The 13,450-nt window shown below is 34.5% G+C and overlaps 1 protein-coding gene across 1 annotated transcript in view; it reads left to right on the top strand.

The window, feature by feature from the left end:
• TRAPPC12 (trafficking protein particle complex subunit 12) overlaps nt 1-13,450 on the top strand; it is a 49,408-nt gene that overhangs the window by 2,146 nt on the left and 33,812 nt on the right. Inside the window, exons 3-5 of the mRNA XM_002195570.6 lie at nt 3,067-3,183; nt 10,354-10,467; nt 11,305-11,443. Of these exons, the coding sequence (XP_002195606.3) occupies nt 3,067-3,183; nt 10,354-10,467; nt 11,305-11,443 (370 nt within the window). The remainder of the gene's footprint in view (nt 1-3,066; nt 3,184-10,353; nt 10,468-11,304; nt 11,444-13,450) is intronic.

The following is a 13,450-nucleotide window of genomic DNA, read 5'->3' as shown; positions in this document are numbered from 1 at the left end:
ATATTTTCAAAATAGTGTAGAAGATCTGTCCAATAATCCGTATGTCATAGTACTTCATATTGTTGCTGACGGTCACCTTGTATGTATTACTTCAATTCTAATTAGAAAATGCAGTGTCACTGCTGCCTTGTACAGGAAGAGGCTAAAACCAGATCTCATTTATTCATCGTGACATTTGTTTGCTGCATTGAAAACCAGTGTTGACAGTTTCTGTAGAAGCCAAAGCTGTTTGTGTTTTAAAGTACTTTATTTCTGGTCCTCTGGGTAAGATAATACATTTGGAATTTATACACACCTCTAAGCTGACAGCTTTGTGGAATTCCCTGTTGTGATTGAGTGGGAAATAATTTCACTCATGTTCACAGTGGTCTGAATAATGTTAACACTGACTGAAATGGCATCATTTCTAGCTTCCCTAAGCAATGGAAAGGTATAACCTCTAAGAAAAATTGAGTGCTGCAGCAAGCTGCTAGGAAGGGATAACCCCAAAATTAAAAGAAAAAGGCTACAGGAGATCACAAAACAATCAACATAGTAGTGAGAAGTAATTTTTTGTCTTCTGTCAATTTCTAACAGGTGAGAAGGCATAAAGCATTTTTTTCAGAATTTGGGAAATTTTACTCACACGTATCCAGGATTTCTTAGTAATTTTATCCTGGCTGCTCAGCCAGGCTGACCATCATGATGTTTTGGTTTTTTTCTTGAAACGGGCTAATCCTACTCTTTGGTATCTATGCCTCTGGGTAATAGAATTGTTGTGTAGATAGATGGTGTTTAGAGTTTGGATGCTTTAATTCTTAATTATGCATAACAAAGACCATCAGTCAATAGTCATATGCAAGCAGAGAGCAGTCTGCAATAACTTCCCAGTCTGTAGGAGCTATCAGAAGAGTTTCTGGAGTGAATCAGGTCCAGACTTATAGATGAATTATCCAAAAAATCTTGGGTTTCTGTCACAAGCAATAAATACCAGTTTAGACATACACCACACTGGTGCTGCCTCTTGGGTTTGCTTTATCTTAAAACATTAGCTTGTTATCACAGAGCCAGATAATTAGCCTGAAACAGAACACTGTAAGAGGAAGCTATTCCTCCTTCAGTTGTACCCAAAATATCCATTAGACCTTGATGAGTTATTCCAGTGTGTACTCTTTCTCTCCTGACAGCTACTCACTTAGACAGATGGAGTGATCCCTTCTCCAGTCTCCAAGGATGATGGCCTCCTTTTTGCAAGCTTCCTTTTTTACAATAGTTCTCTTTCACCTTCCTCAGCGCAGTCAGGGATTAAAGACTTGTTTCTGCTGTTTATTCCCTAAATCTGGGCAAGTGCAAATATGCAGATCTACCATTTAGTACATAATCGAAGGGAGGATGTTTAACAATGTCCGTGTGATATATTTCTATGAAAGACTGATGTAAAATCATGAGTGCAATTAAAGGAAATCCTAATGCTTTCTTCATTGTTTAAGAATTACAAGAGTTTTCTAGACATGTTCACAGGGACAAGTTCTGAAGTGCTTTATGTTTAGAAAACTTTCCTCACTTTCAGTTACTGCTTTTCTGTGGCCTGAGTGCACGCCTTGACTGATTTGACATCTCCTAGTTTGGTATCGTTGTTCCATAGTACTGCAAATTGTGCATTTAACTGTAACTGTAATTGTAGAGTGCTTGAAATGTCAACTGAAATATTGTGGGAGGTATATTTTCAATGTTAAAGTAACTTCCAACAAGGGTCATTACAGCTTTGGTATGAATAGTTTGCTAATGATGAATGTTAATGCAAGATGTTAAACCCAGCTACATGCAGTGAACAGAGAGGTTGGTTGAAAATGCATTTGCAGTGAGTGAACCTTAAGTGTGCTTCAGGGAAGGACTGAAATTTCACATTATATGCATTGATGAGCTTGGGGCTTTATTTTTTGCCCTGCTTGCTCAGAAAGTGTATTGTAAAACAAGTCTTACGTAGATAAATCACACCAAGAAAAATACGGAATTATTTTTATTTCAGCTGCATGTTACTTTTTGACAATCATTTAAAAAACATTGTTTTTTAAACTTACTTTGGGTTGTGTATGGTAAAAATTGTCTGTAGCAGTGTTCTCAAAGTGACAGAAAAATCTGCTTTTTATAGTCTTTCCATTATACCTTTTTTCATGAGTTCCTCTCTTCTCAGTGTCCTTTGTTTCATTAGATTCATTTTTAATGTTTCCTACACCAAAGGACTGTTGGATCAAAAGTACTGTTAGGGGGATTTAAAAATTATTCTGTATTTACATCATTTTGCACACACTTCCTTTTCTTAATTATTTGGGCTCTTCTGTCAGGCAGATCTGTTGTTTATTCGTAGGATAAGTGACATCATTAGAGGTAAAAAATTTCCATGTATGAAACAGTATTCCTCATTCCTTAAGAAGCTAGACAGAAAACAGAAATGTATTTCCCATCACTGTCCATGGAGAAAGTTGAAACACTTAATATCAACTGTCTTTGTCATAGCTAAGCGCTGCTGTTATTATATGCAGTTCAGTCTCTTTTTAGGCAGCTATTGAGCTCACATAGCCCAGTTTCTCTGACTGATGCCTGCAGCTAGTTCTTCTGAAATTTAAAACACTTGTTGAAGGGTTGCTGTTTACTTTGGTTTATGATCTCTCAAAGTTTATTTTCTGTGGATATTTAAGGCTCACTTACTGTGTGTGCATGTTTATTTTTGATCAATAGATTGCACCTTTCAATGTTAACATACATTACAAATACCTGTTAAACTTTCTGGTTTTTTTAAGATCTTTGAGGAATATTTTATAAGATTTGTGAATGATCTTATAAATTATCTTCTACAGTAGAAGAAGAAGCAAATGAACTTGAATGTGTCAATGCTAACTGAAACCTATCCATGGAAGAAAAAATATAGCAAATTATATAGAGTAAATGTAGAAGTTTTCATTCCAATGCTGTATATACACATGCAGTTACATTTATTACACACATAACATAACATTTTATTTTGCTGAAATAATGTTTTAAATAGTCTTGTTATCTGTTTTCTTTTTCTGTTCCATGAACACCAAGGGAGATGCAGTAAAAGACCTAATGCTTCGCTTCTTGGGGGAGCAGGCTGCAGTGAAAAGACAAGTTTTAAATGCCAACTCTGTAGAGCAGTCATTTGTAGGCTTGAAACAGCTAATTGTAAGTAACTATCATCATATAATATATATTTAATATTGTTTCTCTCAAGATAATTGGGAGCTACTGACTGAGGAGAAACTGGGAAAAAACCTGTGTATTAGTCTATTCCTGACCCTTCAATAGTACTAGCCAAACTACAATAGCCTTTAATGGGAATGATGCTGGGGTTTAACTATTTGGGTTTAAATCACACAGTAAACATTTTTTTACATGCAAAAGTTACAAAAATTTATTTTAAGTGACTATGAGTTTTTATGTAATGGTTATAAAACAGATTTTAATAATGTTTTTGTTGACCTGTGTATGTACTTAAGTTTTCACCTGAATGTTGTACAAAAAGACATACAAATTGCAAATGGCAAGCCAAACTGGTATGATAATTTCAACTGCCTGATCTTTTACTTCAGTGCAGAAAACTAAAGCAAATTACTTCCAGAAGGAATCTGAACTTAATAATTTCATTAATGTAAATATTTCTGTTCTGAAAATAGTTGTGTCTAGCAGCCTTGTAAATCTTGCCTTGTTCCTTTAACAATTGTGTTCCTGTGTAAAATTCATTACTAGTACATGACTGAGCCTTCCTTAATCTGATGACATAACAAGATGGTTTGGATTTACTTTATTTCTGAAAAGACGGATGAAAAATTACTGAGGAAAAGTAGTGAGGAATTATCAGGACAAGACTGTATTTAGTATTTAACATCTTTTAATTTGATTGTGTGGCTTTACATGTAATGCTCTAAAAGAGATGACTTTTTTGTCATGTTAGGAATAGTCTAGAGGGTCTCAGCAAACACGGTTAAAAGGAATTCAGAGGTAATTTTAGAAACTAAATATGAAAAAACAGATTGTGATCTCCATCCTAGACACATGTTTTTCTGTTTTACTTGACACGTTTTTCAGTGTTTTACTTGACTTGAAAATAATCTTACGCAAAACTCTTGTACCCATCAGTGTCTTAAGTAGGACAACCTTTTTTTTCCACACTTACTTTCCATCTTCTGGAAGAGAATTTTTGATGTGTGGGAAATGCCTTTCTATTTAGCCTGGTAGGGGTGTCTATGCAAGATGTTCTTCTATGCTGCAGACCGTCTTGTACCTTAATTAATATGCTTCTGCAGACACTGTTTTTGATTTAAGCCTGCTCTTAAGCATCAGAAGAGTAGTGTTAAACCTTTTAGACCCAAGGCAGTGAAGCTAGGAGGCAGTCTGCAGCTGTAGGATATTTTGTTACTTATGGCGCTTACCCTTACTTATGTTTTGGGTTTTTTTTAATCGCCTTATTTAGAACAGTGGGGTTTTTTTATAAAGTAGAAACCATTCAGGTAGAACTTAGAATGTTCTTTGGTTTACAAGGCTTTCAGTCATTAGCTGTTGGCTGGTTTTGAGTATGCAAAATAACTTTTTTGGTGTCATTTGTAGAACTAATTTCTTTTTATGATGAGAATTAGTTGGTCTTTTTTTGTTCCCTTGCAAACATTGCATTTCTTCTTAAAGTCTAAATGTGGAAAATTTATTTCTGATTGACTATAGTCTTTAAATTTAAAGGGATTTTAGACTTTAAAACATTAAAATCCTATGCTAGATGATATTAACTAAAAAGATATATGCTTTTTACATACATAATAGGCCAGAATGACATATAATAACTACTCTGTTGCTAGTCACAAATTTTACTTTCTTTATGAGTGAATTCATGACCAAATATCTTCAGCAAATGAATCTTTGAATGCAAAGGACAACTTGCAGGCAATATTTATATTAAGATCTAGTTAAAAACTTGTGAGTATTGGGAATATTGCTGTGCAGTTTCCAGACAGTTAAGATTTTTTTCCTTAGCTGTTTATTTGGTATCCTTTTGTGCTACACATGACCATGAGATTTTTTTGTCACTCAATTCAATCCCTTGCAGCAACTCAGAAGAGTGTACTTTGAATGCATTTGCAGTGCAGAACAGAAATGCTTAGAATTAGGATAAATTTCGTCTTTAGACTGATATCTATTATTTAGGTGTTTATGTGTGAGTTGTTGTCTGAACTCTTGAGTCAATAGAGAACTAATAGTACAGTTCCTTATCACAAGCTAAATTTAGATGAGTTTCCATCTAAAAGTCCCAACAATTATCACAGACTGTAGGAAGACACTAGTGACAGCTGAAACCTAAAGTGAATGCTTAGTCCTGTTATGAAGAAATTTGTTAGGATAAAATTCCCAGATGATCTTGAGCAAACTTCATTGTATTATGGGGGAAAAAAATAAAACCAGTATTCTAAGCTTGTCTGCTTCAGAGGAAACTGCTTCTTTAGTGTCTAGTTACTATTTTAATCCTGCATGGATGGAAAATATGCTCACCAGTATACCAAATCTTTAAACCACAGGTCTTCAGCTGCAATTCTGAAGCTTTCCTATTCTACCATATGATTAATTCAGTTAGCTTATTTGGCTGTTTTAATAAATACAAATACACTGCTTGTACTTTCAAAGGCTATTCCAGAAGTTCATTTAATCAAAGGCATTCTAATCAGTCCTCCCTCAAAATCTTTTTTCTAATCAAAGTTGTTTACAATAATTTAAGTGTTTTGGTCTTCTGTCACTTTTTAAGTAATTTTGTTTTCCTTAATATCTGCATCTTCTCCCCTGCTACTTTGTATGAACAGACGCCATGGCATTTCCACGTCTCAGATTTTCTTTTTAAAGCAAAAAATAACCCTTCTCTAGCCATGTTATCATGGATGCCTTCGTAAACATCTTTGGAGGTCTTCTCAGATGCTCTCCCAATTGAAAATAATGTGTTTTTGTTATCACTGCTCACAACTCAGCGCATTACATTGTAAATGACATAAGCCTTGTGTTTTACCTTGTCTATTGTTCTGATATTGTAAATCATCTGATCCCTGTTTAGTGATGTGGTCCTTACATATTGACAATGCCACCTCCTAAGTTACATCTACAAATGAAGATACCAACTGTTTTAACCAGGGCCACAAAGGAATACCTTATATTGGACTGTTTCCAAGGTGCATTCTTGAGTAGTACCTTCTCACATTCCTGTAAAAGTTCCAGTAAAAAACATTTAAGTAAGAACACTTCTGTGGGTAAGATGTAGTTACTAGTGCTTGCAGCAAAGAATTTTGGAGACTGTTGTCCTTTTGGGGGGGATCATAATGCAGTCTGCAAAAGCTTCCTCAAGTACAACTAATTGTCAGAAAACAAAATTTATCAAGAAGTTGATAAGCTGAACTTCCAAAGGTGCAGTTTTTCTGATGAGATCACCAACAGTAGCATCATGTCTAAGATGAATAGTTTTTCACCAGGAACTGAACTCCAATTGTTAAACTTGGTAAACAAAATTGTTCAGCATCAATTTGGTCTCTAGATGGTTTGAATTAGATTTTTGCTAGTAAGCCAAAGATGGTTTATTGAACACCTGTACTTCCACATTTTCAGTTTCTTCTATGGGATGGGCAGCAGTGAATTGGAAATGCTCTACTGGTAGCAAAAGGGTTTGGAGGTGGTGTAGGTGAATTAGTTTTATAACTTTAGGGCTTTAAAGAGATGAGGGGCTGCTGGAGCAGTTCTGCACAATAATTCTATAATAATTTGTGAATAGAGTTATATATCTGTACTGGATAAGTATATTTCTTAACTGAAAACAGAAAATCTGGGTTTTCAATTTCTAAATAATTTTATTAATCTGGCATAGGAACGTGCATTTACAAACTAGAGCAAATAAGTGTAAGCAAGATCTCATCACGGTGTTGCTTTGTTTTACATCCACAAATACAAGGTGCAAGCTGCAATTATGTTGGTTCTTATTATTCCATATTTTAGACTGTTTTTTTACCCTCAATTGAACAAATAGCACAATCTTGCTTACCAGAGGCCTTTCTGATGTTTGGAGTTGTAAGGTGCCTGCAGCCAGAGGAATTCAATCTTTCAGGGTTATCATACTTACAGAAAGAGTGCAGTATCATGCCAATGTAAATATGTAATGTTTCCTCTAAATATGGAATAATATCCTCAAGCTGCTGGACTAAGAAAGGGTTACTAGCTACACTTTCTTAAATGATGTATAAATGTTCTACCAATGTAATTTACAGGGGAGAAGCATGTCATAGCTAGTGGAGGAGGACATTTTAATCACTTTAATAGTGTTACAATGTAGAGTTAATGACTCCCTTTGAGTCTCTTTTATAAAAGTCATATATTGTTACTTTTGCAAGAGTAATGTTGTGCTTTTGCATATATTTTCAAATATAACAAACCTGGAGACAGTAGTATAACATATGTATTCACTTTAATAAGTTATAAATTATCCTTAAAAATAGGAGAGGGGATTGTTCTTTTGTTTCTAAATCAGTGAGCATTTTCCTACAGTTTTATGGCTGATTTGAGAGCAGGTAGGAGCAGCACAAACTGTAAATATGTGCTTTTGGGAAGAGGTTGCATTTCTGTACTAAGAAGCAACTATTTATTGGAGAAAATGCCAGTGGTTTTCCTGAGAGACTGAATAAAGTTATAAATTGTCTTTGTGTATCAGAGGAGTTCCCTTTTCATCATTGAATGCATTTTCTGTAAATTTCCAGTCTGCGTGCTTCTCTTTGCGTGACAGAAGAATTACATTTGAAATCTGTTTTACTGTGCAGTTTCCCTGTCTGTATGTAAACCTCCCCCAGGATTTCTGGTTTTTTTGAAGAACAGAGAAGTTCTGGAAGCACTAATGCATTTTCTGATGGGTGACTGATCTGCTTGGCCTAGCTTTGATGTATGTACAACAGTCGGTGCTGAGATGGTTTGGATTTTTAATTCTTGGTTATGTATATGGATTTTTTAAAAAATCCTTTCATTACATAAACATCTGGTCTAATAGTGTTTAAAAAGTAGAGGAATCATGCTTGCTGATGGCTTTCATTAAAAGAATAACAGCTTCATACTTTTTAGAGGAGTGGAAAGATGATACTAACATTGTGCGGAGAGTAGTTCTCTTCTTCGAGGCTGCTGTTGTGTTAGTGAACTATTTAGCAATAATATTTGGCTGGCAGTATTTTTTCTTAGAGAAATTAGTGTTTTCACATCATTACAGTTAGACAACCATATCCTGATCATCACAGAATAATTTTTTTTGTCTTTGAGAATGTTCTTCAGTATTTTTAATGCTGTATCTGAAGCTGTAGTGTCCATATTTGCTTTGAGCCTCTACTTACGACTTACAAACAAAATTCAGATATAAGGAACCTGGATTTTTAGAACTGTGTGATTGTAGATCATAGAAAGCACAAAAATGCAAGACCTGCAAGGTTTTGAGGGATGTTTGAAATGGATAAAGATTTCTGGTGGACTGGCAACTCTTAAGTCTGGTACAATTTGCCTAAGACAATAATATGTCCAGTTAATGTCAAATTAGAGTTGTACTGCGAGCAGTCTTCTATTAAGATTCCACAGAGAATTATGCTTCATGACCAGCAGGCAGCTCTAATTTTGAAATATTTTCAAATATTCATCTTCCAGCAAAGACTGCTTTCACAATAATTGTCACACTTGCTTCTCTTGGCTGTCTTGTTCAATAAAGTATTTTTTGTCCATGCCTGAAATAGAATTTAAAAGGTTGTAGCAACTGAGTTGGTCATAAATGATCCATTATTATTTTTTGATCCTAACTCTCATTTGGGAAGAGAAGTCGAGCAGTTTTAGTTTAGCAGTTTTTTTTAGGTTTTGTGTTTGCTCCTGTTCTAAGGATAATAAGAATGTAGTTTGTCTCTCCAAAAGAGGAATGAATTTCAGGTATTCCATGTCAGTATCATTCATCTTTTCTAAGTTGATACAGGTAGATGTTGAAGCATATAATAATGCATTATCACTTTCTGCTCTTCCATAAGAAAGTAGATGGTTCAGAGTCTGTCATGCTGTTTCATGGTCTTGCTGACAGCCAACTTTTACATTTTCAGCGGAACTCAACTTTATCTGGCATCTGACAATGCAGATAGGAGAGGTGAGGTGGTTAGTGCGTGGTGAGCTCTGTTGTGACCTGTTTGTGGCCTGTGTGGCTGCAAAATGATGGCCAGAAATTAGGAAAATTCTTCAGTTGTTACTACTGGTTTTTTCAGTGTGACTGCTGTATCAACATGTTTTCTAAAACACTGGAGCGAAATTAATAAAATACCAATTCAAGGTTAGTATCTGGACTTTTCAACGATCAATATAAATGTATTTTATTCCTTCACATTTCATCAGACAACATGATTATTTTCTATTACAGTTATGTTAATGTATTAAGAAACTATTTGAAAAAAAATATTACTTTCAGGAATAGCATATATTTACTTTACAATGACCTGCTGGATACATGTCTCTTTAAAAACTCCTCTGTATAATAGAAAAGTATAACAGCTTAAAACCTGCGTTAATCTGTGTTTTAAATTTTTAGTTTGTTGCATCAGACTATACAAGGCAGAAACATTATTGGGATATTTCCATTGAAATACTGATTAACAGTGTGAGAGTATAGTTTGATTTGTATAACTAGGAATGTTTTTGTTATATGAATAAAAAAAAGAGTATTTTGAAATCAGTAATTCAGTGGAAATACAAATGTTTATGTTTTGTAGGTGAAACAGTAGTTATTGTTCTGAATTTCTCATTTATGCATTGTATTCTTCCTTGTTCTTTGTTTTTGATTAATAGGAATTTTGTATCCTGAACAATGCTAAAAGTTTATTTTCATTAGGTGAACTGTACTAGGGGTTATAATCTGAGTTTATAAATCAGTGAGACAAGAATGAGCGTTGAATACTTTATGACCGTAGAGTAACTTTGATATTACTGATAATACATGGCTGGCAATTTTTTTCTCCTTTTTTTAGGAGAAAACAAAGTTTTGAATATTATAGTATATTCATTTATATAATCAAACATGATCTAGCTTTAGGTTTAGAATTCCATATGGTATGGTATATTCTTTTGTTTTAGTGACCTGGTGATATTAATATTTGATTTCCCTTTTTGCCTAATTAGACATGCAGCTTTGACAAATGACATTCTGCTTCTCACTGGCCAGCTCTCTTGACCTTGTCATTATTACTGATGGGTACATGTCACTGCTGCAGGCAAAATCAGCAGTTGTGCATTTTAGGGACTTGATGATTTTGCTACTTACTGTTTTCTTCTTCCCAGAGCAGTAAAAACTGGAGGGCAGCAGTTGACTTGTGTGGGCGGCTTCTAACTGCACATGGTCAAGGCTACAAAAAAAGTGGACTACCCGCTAGCCATACTACAGATTCTTTACAGGTATGTTTAAATATGCCTTTGTCACCTTTTTACCAACAATATACATAGTGGCAATTTTTTTAACATGATCAAGCTTCTTTTCCTAATTGTAGCATAGAAACTGAGGTTATTTAAGTACTTTAGCAAGATACTTTTTCTGTTTGCTTATGTAAAGTAGGCCTTCATTTAAAACAAACTTAGTTTTTTAAAGGAAAATCCAATCTTGATTCTTTTTAAAGGTTTTTCCATTAGTAAAATTGAATATGTTTTGCTGTTTTGAAAGACTCACTCTACTATATATAGTTCATGGGACTATCTAGATTGTGAACTTTATAGTAAGATTCCATGTTAGAAATGTGTTTCATGTTGCTTAGAAGATAAGAAGCCAAATTAATAAGATGTTTGAAGTGATTCAGATGTGTCCAGATGAGAACTCATGTTTTTGACCCTAGTGATTATAAAGCTCATGGAGTTTCTCCAAAAGATTTTAAGGACATCCTTGTAAAGTTGGGAAAGCAGTTAAAATACCAGATTGGTAATTCATACATATTAACTCATTTCAAAGAGAGATGTTCTAAATTTGAGGCAGGTTAGTTTTTGAACTTCACCTTCAAAATCTTGTTTATCTTTACAAACAATTGAACATTGGTCCTCTGAGCTTTGTTTTAATGATTTGATAAAAAGTACTATGTGAAAGAGCAGGTAAATATAAATCCTGATTCTTTTCAGTAACAGAGAAACTTTTTACTCAGCTTTTATCAGAAAAAGTTGAAAAGTTGAAATTGTATTGGATGTGGCTTTTGATTGAAGCTTATAACAGACTTTGTCTTTCCCTTTTTTATATGTATTAATTTCTAGCTTTGGTTTGTGAGACTAGCACTGCTGGTAAAGCTGGATCTGTTCCAAAATGCAGAAATGGAATTTGAACCATTTGGAAATTTAGACCAGCCTGATCTTTATTATGAATATTACCCTAATGTATACCCTGGACGTAAAGGTAAAGCACTTGATTTATGAAATACTTTCTTTTTTTTTCTGTTTTTAACAGTAAATATAAAATATTGGTTGGATTCAGGGTGTTTTTAAGGCTAAAGCATTGGAGAGCAATGGATATGTTTGTTTTGGTTTGGTTTTTTCCCCAGAAGAACATGATTGATTAGTACATTAAAGTATTGCTCGCATTATGGAGGTAGTGATAAGAACTAACAACAGTTAGAGCAATATAGGTAGGCAGTGTATTTCATGATTCTGCTACAGGGGAATGTTTTTAACAAGTAAGGGTAATTTTTTTGTTCTATGATACTGAAATTAAAAACTACCAAACTTGAATAGTTCATTTTACCCAAAATCAGGCTTGAAAGATGATGAGAGAGTTTGTGGAAACAGACTCTATAAGCTTTTTTCTCTTCAGTTTATCCATGTAGTATCACTATGCCATTTTTAATACTTGCACATCCATATGCCACTGCAGGTGATATTTCCTGGTTTCTAGGATTAAAAGAAAAAAACTGAAATGTAGAAGTAAGTTAATAATTCTTCATTGAAACATGATTAAATGTAATATTATTTGCTATATAATTGAAAGTAAGTAAAATCAGAGATTTACTGTGTGTCATATTATTGAAGAGAACAAAAACACCAGCTTCATTTCTATATAAGCAGTTTGTCTCAAGTTACAAATACACTATTTTCCACTGCTCCCAAATAGTCCATAGGCTAACCTCATAGTTCCACTACTCAGGATATTCTAGTTCTCCAGAAGTCTGGGTTTGAAAAATTGCTATTTTTAAGAGCGATTTTGCTCTTATTCAGACTATTTTAAAATTTTATTTTCTCTGTTATTTAGAAAAGAATAACTCAGTGATGCAAGTACACTGTGGAGTGTTCTTAATGTTCATTGGCTTTTTTATTTGAACCACAGTGTGTAATACAACATTTGGAGGAAGCAGTTGTTATAGGCAGTGCCACTCTGAAAAATTACAGTCCATTTTACATGAGATGCTGGTAGCCTTGATGGTAACCTAGAACGATAGAAGATTTTGAGGTTTCTGAGGAAGGGAAGTTGGTGTCCGACAGTTCATGATTTTTTGCAGATTATTTTGCATAGTGATGCAAAAGATCAGTTGCAGCCCAGCAAGGCCAGTGTGGACTGTCTAGAGCAACTCCCTCTGACATTACTCATCGTCCTTCAGGTAATCACAGGCAATCCACTGGGAAGGAATTGTGTCAGTTGGAATAGTGAAAGTGGTCCTGGCCATGAGGTTTGACAGCTTTTTCGATCTGGTGTTCTTAGAGCAGCTGCACACACGATGCTATAGCAATAGTAATCTTCCACAGACCATATTTATGTATCCACATCTTTTTCAATATTCAAAATAAGCTATTTTGTCTAAGAAAAATCCTTGCAGGTCATGTCAGTATTTGAGGTACTTGAGTGCTCATGCCACAGATGGTGCAGGGAGCAGCAGCTCTGGACAGTGTGGCTGGGTGTTCAAATCACCTGTCCTGTGACTGAGCTTTGGGTCCTGGAGCAATCACTCAACCACTGTGGCTATTTCATACAAGTTATGAGGATATTGATGGTGAAAAAAGGTAGGCTTAAGGAAGATAGTCTATTTCATTATTATATGCTTCAGTTAATTATTAACAGTTGAACATACCAACTGGGACCATAATCTGATCGCTTTAAAGGAAAGTAGGATCAAGGTTGGATGGAGTTGACCTGGTAGTTGCAGATATCTCGTATACATCCAGTGTGATTATTATGTGGGAACAGCTATTAAACTTTCTTTACATACTTTTGAGGAGAGAGAAATAGCATTTTCAGGGATGTAGGAGAACACAAGCAGTTGTTTTTTGTCTAGCCTTAAACTATGCTATGCTGGATAATGGATAAAGAAATTTAGTATACATGCATTGTTAACCAGCTAATTTAAATAATAAAATACAGATAAATCATTCCTATATTTTGGTTGAAATATATTAGTATGAATACACAATCCAC

The sequence above is a fragment of the Taeniopygia guttata genome, chromosome 3 (assembly GCF_048771995.1).
Source record: "Taeniopygia guttata chromosome 3, bTaeGut7.mat, whole genome shotgun sequence".
NCBI classification, from domain to species: Eukaryota; Metazoa; Chordata; class Aves; order Passeriformes; family Estrildidae; genus Taeniopygia; species Taeniopygia guttata.
The sequence above is the reverse complement of the archived record's forward strand: the minus strand, read 5'-3'. Positions and strand labels throughout refer to the sequence as shown.